Source organism: Anser cygnoides, chromosome 31 (genome assembly GCF_040182565.1).
Source record: "Anser cygnoides isolate HZ-2024a breed goose chromosome 31, Taihu_goose_T2T_genome, whole genome shotgun sequence".
NCBI classification, from domain to species: domain Eukaryota; kingdom Metazoa; phylum Chordata; class Aves; order Anseriformes; family Anatidae; genus Anser; species Anser cygnoides.
Window position 1 is genome coordinate 3,100,001 of NC_089903.1, and position 9,406 is coordinate 3,109,406.

At 47.5% G+C, this 9,406-nt stretch overlaps 1 protein-coding gene across 1 annotated transcript; it reads right to left on the reverse strand.

Moving 5' to 3' along the window:
• Positions 1–298: 298 nt before the first annotated feature.
• LOC106049896 (uncharacterized) lies at positions 299–5,887 on the reverse strand. Its single transcript, XM_013202327.3, has 10 exons — positions 5,830–5,887; positions 5,707–5,745; positions 5,240–5,536; positions 4,426–4,725; positions 3,908–4,009; positions 2,431–3,658; positions 1,910–2,002; positions 1,543–1,704; positions 1,212–1,413; positions 299–524 (listed from the first exon to the last, which is right to left on the reverse strand). The coding sequence occupies exons 1-6, from the start codon at positions 5,858–5,860 to the stop codon at positions 3,630–3,632; spliced, it is 798 nt and encodes a 265-aa protein (XP_013057781.1). The 5' UTR covers positions 5,861–5,887; the 3' UTR covers positions 299–524; positions 1,212–1,413; positions 1,543–1,704; positions 1,910–2,002; positions 2,431–3,629.
• Positions 5,888–9,406: the final 3,519 nt, after the last annotated feature.

Genomic DNA, 9,406 nt, shown 5'->3' on the forward strand with positions numbered 1-9,406 from the left:
TGGAGAGAGAGCCCTACTGTTGCGTAGCTTACCTTTAATCCTGATGGCTTTGCTCTTCACGGACCAGACTGCTCCGAGCCCATTGATTATGGTGTTGGTGCACGTGTGTGGTCCACCATCCTTTGGCTGTGTGATGCTGAATCTGCAGGTACAGGTCCAAATGTCCACAGCCCATCCACTTTTTGTTCTCCTTAGATCAGAAAATGACAAATCAGAAGGAGAGAGTGTGCACAGTGAGATGGTCCATTTTCTCTGTGTTCAGAGAGTGCAGAAAGGCCTGGGAAGGAAGTTAGGCATACAATTCATAGGAAGATAGACTTGTTCACCAGGGATCAGAGCAGAAATCCCTGTCCATGGGATTACTTGGTGCACGCATACTGGATCACACATTTGAGGGAAGGGTAAACTCAGCTTGCAGGAGCTGCCTTGATATAGAACTCTCTCCCCTGTATGACTCATTAATTCGCTGACAGAAAACAAGCTGTTGTGTTGCTTGCATCAGCACAAATTCCAGCGCTCTCATACTTTAAAAAAAACACAGAAGAAAAACAGCGGTAATGAAAACCAGAAGTTTTCTTGCACTGCGACTTCTGTTTTTTCTCAGGGTGGACAAGAGATAAGAAATCAGCTCTAAGTCCCACAAAAGTCCCACAACCCCATCCTGTGCCAGTCCCTAGCTGCACAACAAGCTCTTGCACAATTTTTTTTTTTTTTTAATCTGCATTGAAAGCTTGAAACCAGATAGGTTAATTCCAGTTCCTCAAAGACAGAGCTACTTGTGACTAACACTCACAGTCCTCGAGTTGAGGTCAGACCTCTAGGACACAAGCAAGAAAATCTTGCTGTTACTGTAAGGTCAAGGGAACAGCTCTTCTGCACCTTCTGCTGTGGTTTCACACCGACAGGCAGCCAAATGCCACCACAACCCTTCTCTCACTCCTCAAAGGGGAAGGGGGGGGAAATACAATGAAAAAGGGCTCAAGGGTTGAGATAAGAACAGGAACATCACTCAACAATCATCATTATGGGCAAAACAGACTCAGCATAGGGAGATCAGTGTAACTTATTGCAACAGAATGGAGCAATGTGAAAGTAAAAGCAAACTGAAAACACCCTCCCCACTTCCCCAGCACCCACTTCCACTTCTTCACCCCGAGTGGCACAAGGGAACGGGGAATTGGGGTTGTGGTTAGCACAGAACACTTCATCACCTGCCATGGTCAGCGCAAAGCACGTCATCATCGCCTCCAATGTGGGATCCCTCCCAGGGGATGCCTCCTTCCCGAGCTGATCCTGTGGGGGCTCTTCTTCCCATGGAGTCCATCCGTCAGGAGCAAACCGCTCCAGCCTGGGTCCCCCCATGGGTTCCTTCCCCTGCAACGGTTCCTCTGGGCTCCTTTGTGCATGCAGACTCTGTTTTATCACATAACAATTCAGCCAGTTCATTGCAATAAGCCTTTCTGATAATTCACACGGGTTATAACCCCTCTCCAGAGTGCTGTGAGGAGGCGGGGGTAGGACTCAGCAGTCTAAAAACACCACCTGACAAAAAAATAACAGCTGGGGAGAGATGAGCAGGGTCCACCTTGGAAGAGAGAAAGCTTGACAAGGAGATGCAAGAAACGTGGGCCCCCGACAACCTCAAGCAGCAGCTAGGACGTTGCTTCCTCACGCCGTGCAGCGTTCCACTGCACACTGGGATAGCTGGAAGGCCAAAAATAGGTAGCATTTGTAAAGAGGGAGATTCGAAATCAAGCAGAGTTTTAGTGTGTAGCAGCATGTTGTGTCTGAGCTGATAGCATCGTCATCTCCCCCATAACATCATCGTCACCTCCCCCATAACATCGCCATCTCCCCCATATCATCATCTCCCCAACACATACAAACACAGAGGAAGATGAGAACTCACCGGACTCCAGGCTGCTGCTGTCTAACACTTGTGTTTCCCAAGGCTTAGCTCAGAGGACATCACAGGGTTAAATCCCAGCTTCGCCTTCCCCAGCTGCAGGAATGGTTTAAAATAAAAAATAATAAAATAAAAATAAGAACGGGGGATTGTCCAGTAACACAGATGGGACGTGCTAAGTCTCTAGCTAGCCGAGGCTGTCAGGAAAGAGATAGAAGCAGTGATACTTTGCTTCTATCTAAACTCTGCTTTCTATCTAAAAAGACAGAACTTTTTAAGGACTAGTGTTGTGGTTTAACCCAGCAAGCAGCTCAGCACCTCACAGCCGTTTGCTCACTTCCCTCCCATCACAGAGGGATGGGGGACAGAACAGAAAACAAAAGAAAGAAAGGAAAAAAAAAAAAAGTAATAGCTCATGGTTTGAGATAAAGACAGTTTAAAAGGGCAGAAAGGAAGGGGAAAAATAATAATGATAAAGGAATATACGAAGCAAGTGATGCACAGTGCAATTGCTCACCACTCACCGACCGATGCTAGACCCCAAGCACTGTTCCAGCTACTGGGAGGAAAATTAACCCGATCCCAAGTGAAATCAGGACGGATGGTCAGAGTGACTCCAAGCGCAGGGCAAACTGACTGCTGCCTTCGCAGTAACTTCAGCAGGTCCTTGCGGGAAGGTTCTGTCTTGCCTTGCTTTGCAGCTATGGCAGTGGGAGACGCTGAAGAAAAATCTTCCTTCGGCCACCGTGTCTTTGAAGCCTGGTGTGGAGTGGAAGGAAGCCTGGGGTCTCATAGCTACCCTTTTCCTGAAGCCCTCCTGAAATAAGGTGGAAAAGAAACAGCTCTTCCATATCCAAATCGTTCCTTTGCCAGCTGGACCCATGGGTTAAGATGCGCTGCTCCTCAAGGAGTTTGGGGTTCTCACGTGCAAGACTGGCTCACTTGACTTTGTGTAGGCAAACCTTAAGTATTCACACAGAAATGCCCTGCTCCTCCTCGTCTTGGCCAAAAGGACTCCCTGATCACCTCCTGGGGCTAAGAAGACCTCGAGAAGGTGCCACTGGGTTGCCTGGAAGAAGCAACAGCCGACTGCATCCTTGTGAGCGATGACTGAGGTCAAAGCAGCAAGGCAATGCCCAGGGCACAGTGCCTTCTGTCTTCTTGTATAGGAAGGGAAACTCAGCCCTATGGGGCAGGCCTGGTTAACACCACGCTCATCCACAGAGGAGGTGCTGTGAAAAATCAGAAATGAGGCTGAATTTCAGAGGCAAGCAAAAAAACAGGTTTAATGGGAGCATTGTGGGTTAGGTGTGAGATAGAGCAGACGCACAAATCAACCCTGAGGCTCTTCTCTGAGCCAACAGCACGTCTAGACTGAAATGTGAAATAGTCACAACCCTAAGACCCAGAGACCTCCTCTGCCATGATCCCGAGGCTGTGCACAAGCAAACACAAATACACACACTTCAGGAAGGAGGATGGAAAGACACACCTTCCCATGAAACCCGCAAGACCTAAACACAACATCCAGCTTTAATTGGTAAGACGCAAGGCACGGGGTTGTGCACAGAGGAAAGGAGTAGCCAAAGTACTTCCAGTTCACTGCTTCTGTCTCTTGGGGACACTGAGGCAGACAATGAGGAATCAGGCAGGGCCCAACGGAATGGATTGCCTTGGCAAAATAGAGCAAAACCTCTAAGGGTTCTTCTTCTAATTCATCTTGTTAGTCCATCCGGAATCCTTCTTCCAGATCTGCAAATGAGGGAAGTAACAGCATCAAAAATTGCTTCTCTTTATTCTTGGACCTCTAAGGGAAATCAGTTTGGGGTTCAAATAAGAGAGGAGGGTGAGAAGTGATCCTGTTCAAGCTCTGTCCAGAACACCCTCCCCGAAAAGGAAGCTGAAGTAACAGTCAAAATGAAGGATTTTTTTTTTTGGCAAAGAAAATGAAGTCCCAGGATCATAAGAAGTAGTGTGGTGCAATAAAAATTAAATATTTACCTCTTTTCTTCTTGAGGCGGTGGGAGAAGAAAAAGATGAGGCCATTGATGGTAAAGAACGAGCCACCAACAAGGATCTCTCGAACCCAGCCGATTATCTGGCCTGGGGAGGAACCAGTGGTGACTTTGCCATGATGACTCTTACAACGAGCAAGCCCATCTATAGCTACCCACATCTCGGAGGGATGGAGGATAAAAGAAAGAAGGTCTAGAAGGAGGTCCTAGAAAGCCATGGTCTCATCAGAAAAGCCATGTAAGGCGATGAGACTCTTTTCACTGAGATTTTTTTCCCCAGTATTTCTCATATTTTTTGTTGATAAGAGCGTGGGCAGATATGGCAATAAGCTCGTTTAGTGCCGAACACAGAGACTGAGGTAGCGAGATGGATGGTCATATAACAGGAGGGGATGGAGATGACACTCACGAATGAATTCATAGGCAAACACATGCAGAATAAATTAACTGATGATAGGTCAGCAGTTATTAGAGGTTTTAGTGAGGAAGGGTTGGAAAACTCACGTTTCACGTAGACGTTGACCCAGGGGCTGCTCTCGGAGCGAACGGCACGTCCAGACTTAAATACAAAATAGGCACAACTGTAAGACCCGGAGACCTCCCTTCCTGTGATCCTCAGGTTGTAGCTGTAGTTTTGCAGTTTCACAACTGGGATGGAGATCGCAAGTCCAAAGTCCCCATAGTACTGGAATTCCCTTATATAGAATGAAGAAAAGGGGACGGTGCAGAGGAGCTTGACATTGTTTCCGTATCTGTAGACTGGCTGCTGAGGATCCAGGGACAAAACCGGGGCCACTGGAGCACCTGGGGGGAAGAGCAAACGAAACCTGCTACCTATTGACATGAGGATTTGTGCACAAAACCCATTATTTTTTCCAATGTCGTACTTCAGATTTGACGAAGGGAGTAGACAAGTTAATTCTTTGGAATATTACTGGGATTTACAGAACCTTTTACTAAAGATCAGCTCTTGTGGGAGTCATTCATCGCTCTTTTTTCTACGTCTTGAACTATGAGAAGAGAAGCACAGACCCACAGACCTCAGAGATAAGAATTCAGAGCAACTCAGTTTCTTTGTATTCACCAAAGTGCAGAAAATAAGTATTTTCACATGACCAAAGAGGAAGGCATGTGATACACCCCAAACCCTAAGGAAAGGCTTGGGGAGGCTCAGTGCCATGAGACCTCTTGGAGGTGACAGAGCTGTTAGGCTACCCTATTCCTGACTGCTCACAGAAACCCAGGAGCATAAAAGGAGCTTGTGAGAAGGCAGAGACTCAAAGCAACATCATCTAGAGACGACACAAGACCCACGCACCCTGAACATTAATTGAAAGAGGAAGGCTCCTATTGGAAGGAATTTCTCGTCCAGCATCCTTCACCCAGTACATGCACGTGTACTGCATGGCAGATGCTTTTGCAGCTGTGAGCTGGAACCAGGCAACTGTGTGAGAGTAGGAAGCAAGTGCGTAGACTTGGTCCCCACTTTGATTGAAGAACCGAAATCCATCTACAGTCTTCATCGTCGGAGCCACGCATATGAAAGCAACGCGTTCCCCTTCGTAGTAGACATCGTAACTGGGGTCTGTGGAGAGCACAGGGACTGGCAGAGGGTCTGGGAAAGAAAAGTAAGGATTTAGAGGATGGGAGGGAATTTTCAAAGTGGAAAAGGAAAGTGAGACATCCCTTTCCTCTCCATTTCACAAAATGCGATCCAACTCCACCTCATTGCCAAAGAGTCGGTTTAGTTGGAGAGCATCTCACAACAGGTAAAATTGTTCTTACCAGCAGAGGATACAGCAAGTGAGAGCACCTGGAGGAAAGCTGTAAGAGACACGTATTGAAGGCTTTGAGATGACAGGACTAGACAGAGGAGGCTGCAAAAAAGGAAGAAAATAAGTCACTTACACAGCAGCTGTGCGAGAAAATATTGCATCATCGTGACCAAAACCGTCTTGGAGAAAAAAAGATGGGCGTCCAGCCAGCTTATATTTCAGACCCTATGAAGTCCTGCCCCTTTGGGGAATCAGCTGAGAAGGCAGCCACTCCCCAGCACTACATATTCATGGTTCGCTGCTGTGCTGCTGTGGCATGGAAAGCCTGGATGGATCACGGAGCAAACCAAGTGCACTATGCCACAGTCCCTTCATAGACACTGGAGAGGGCATGGCAACTGCAGGTTATGATCCTGATCCTCCATTTCTTGTGTTTTGTGAAAATTTCCCTCGGGGTGGATGCCAATCCCATCCAGAGGTGGGTTCTGGGCTTGGCTATCTGTTCTCCTAGCTACTCCACCTGGCCAGTGCAAGGTTTTCTCCCTCTCCATAGGATGACCACCAGAAATTTAACATCCTAATGAGCAACCATTCTTTCTCCACCATCCATCTACCCATTTACCCACCCACCGGCAGCTTTGTGTTCATCTACCTCTACACACCATCACTCAGACAAATTCAGCCATCTGTATTGCTCAGTTTCTTCTACACACTCTGCTACTTGATTCCATGTTTCTCAATGCAGACTCGTATCCCCAGGTACGTGCAGATGTTGAATTTGTGAGGGCTACTAAGCCAGCATGGGTCACTAGCCCCAAATGCCTAAACTATAACCTCAAATGGCCTAAAATATTACCGCTTTAGGCAATGAACAAGATGTCCCATCTTCAGGTGTCATCACGTGTCTGCCCAGGACCAGCCCAGGGACAAATTTTTATCACAAAGACTAACGTGGCTTCTAAAAACCTTCACTCAGTGACCACCCTCTTAAGCAACCTCTGCACTGAAGGCACTCGTTCTTTCAAAACCAGGCCTTAGCACCCTTTTTTGATGTTTGAGTTCCTAATCCTTAATGGTGCAAGGGGATTCATTCAAATTCAAGCTGAAAAAAGCAAATCAATTGCCCAAATTGATTTCAGCCTGCCCAGGTCTGCTGAAGAGCAACACAGCTGCCACAGTCAGCTGCTGGACTCCAGTAAGTCCTAGAGGCAGAAACGACATCAAACTTGGAGGATTATTTTTAATTACAGGTTGAAAGGCCTTGGTTTGGGAAACGAGAGGTGATTTTTGGTTGCTGGTTTAATTGAAAAAAAAAATAATTATGTATCAACTGCAACGAATCTGAAGAAAATTCATGTGATGCTGAGGCTTCCTTTGGAAAAAAATATCTACAAAAATCAACTTATCTTTTAGCTACATACAACATATGTTGGATGAGATTATTTCTTCTGTTAAAGTGATTTGATGATTGCCAAGCAATTGACTGATATCAGCACTAGGAAGCAGTATCTTGAATTTACAGAAATGGGGCTGCTGGAGTCTGTAAGGGTTTGAGAAGGCAAGTTCTCATGGGTCCTAAGAGAGGAGAAAGGAAGAGGTGAGCTGGGCTTCAGGCTAGGATGAGCTGAAGGATAACTGAATCAAATAAAAGCTTACAGAAATCAATATCTGGGGTTTCTGGCCAGCTGCAAGGATTACAGAAGAGTCTGAGGAGCGGTGGTGGGCTGACCCTGGCTGGCAGCTAAGCCCCACGCAATGCTTGCCATGAGAAAAGAGACTAGGAAGAGCAGAACTGACAAAAGTTATGGGTCAAGATTTGAAATGTTCAATAAGCAAAGGAAAGAGGAAGAAGGAATTAAAAAACTAAGCACAGGTGGTGCAAAGGAGATTGCCCACCACCTCCCACTTATCCTTCATCCTGGGGTTGCCCCTCGCTGCCAACCCCTTGCCACGTCACCCCAACACAGACCCCCAAACTTTGGATGCTTGGACCATTAAGGTGGGGGCTGGAACCTAAAAGAAGGTTTTGAGTCCGAAAAATGAGGGTCGGGGCCCTCAAAATGCAGCTGTGGGTGCGCAATGGAAAGCTTTGAAATCCCAAACCAAAGCTCTGATCCCAAAAAATGGGGGTGTGGACCCTACCGTGATGCTTTGGGGCCCTGAGATGAGGTTTAGGGTCTGACAACGAGCCTTTGCTCCCTCAGAAGTCTCATTATACCCTACAAATGAGGCCATGTCTGCTTGAAGGAGGGCTTGGGGCTTCCTGTGGAGATTCAGCACCAAAAAATGAGGCTCTGGGACCTAAAGAGAAGGGTTTGGGCTCTAAATAGGAGGCATTAAGCTTTAAAACTGAGGGTGGAAGCCCTTCTTAGAAGGATGTTTTGGACCCCAAAATGAGGTAGCCAAAGCACTGGTGTGCCATCAGCACTGTTTTGGGCACAAATCCAGAACGGCACCACAAGAGCCACTGTGACGAAAATTAACCCTAATTAATTATCCCTCGTGAGGTGAAATAAATAACAAACTGGACTGCACAAGTCCCATTCCTGCCCCCTCGGCATCTGCAGCCGCCTGCCCCAAGTCAGCCAGATGCAAATCCTTGTTTATAAGCACTGCCTTGTCATGTCCCAACGAAAATAGCTCTTTGGGGAAAATAAAAATAAAAATTAAAGCAAACTCAGAGCAAAATAAAGAGAGCAAACTTGTCAGCACTATGGTTTTTTATTTGGTTTGGTGTCTTTTTTTTTGCTAATGTGAAAAAAGCAAGCGACCTCCAGACCTCAACCGCCACCGGCCTCCAAACTGAACACGTCAGCCCTGGCGTGAGCTGCAGGGATCGCCCAGCTGCCAACATCTCCACCTCTCACCAGCAAACTTCCCTTGCTCAGTGGAGAGAGGGCAGCACGTCCCACGGCCTCTGGCTTCTCTCCTTCTGCTTCCTGGCATAACAGCTTGGGCTTGGGCACCTTGAGAGTGATCCGAGTGCCGTGGGCCAGCAGGGTCCTGAGCCCAGCAGTGTGAGCTCAGCGCTGAACGAACACCGTGAAGGATGCGGTCGTCTGGCGTGGGTTTTGATCTGACCACTGATTTCTGCTGAAAGCTGCCTCCACGTGCAGAGCATCTGGACGTGACATCCTCCGTAAGAGGGAGAACATGCATGGAGGTGCACATCCCTTCATTTAACCTCCACCAGTAATGCTGTAGAATGAAGTCTGAACGGAGGCAGGACGGAGACATTTAAATTCTTTAAGTGCAGTTTTGTCTGAGGCATATCATTCTTATACAGACTTTAAATTTGTTTCCCCCTCTAGTCTGGAATGAAATAGCCCTGGTCTGACCCTAAGCCAAAAACCGCACCAAAAATAGGAAGCAGACCAACTAAGAGCTCACTTCCTAAGTCACCACACCAGAAAGGAATGGGCAGCACTGACATTTCACACCCAGATCCATTTTCCACAAGATCACATGAAGTAATATGCCCACAAGGATCCTTTTCCTCTTTCATCTCAAGGATCCACAGAGCGCCCACCACCTGTCCGTCCCGGTGGGATCGCCCCTGGCCTCCCACCAACCAACATCAGTCCTCCTGGGTTGGGCATGGGGGGCGTATGCATGGTCCCCGACGTGCTGGAGATGCAGTCCTGGGATGGAGGAGAGCAGGGCTTCCACACCAGCCTCACCTCCCTGCAACAGCCCTGATCCCAGCACGG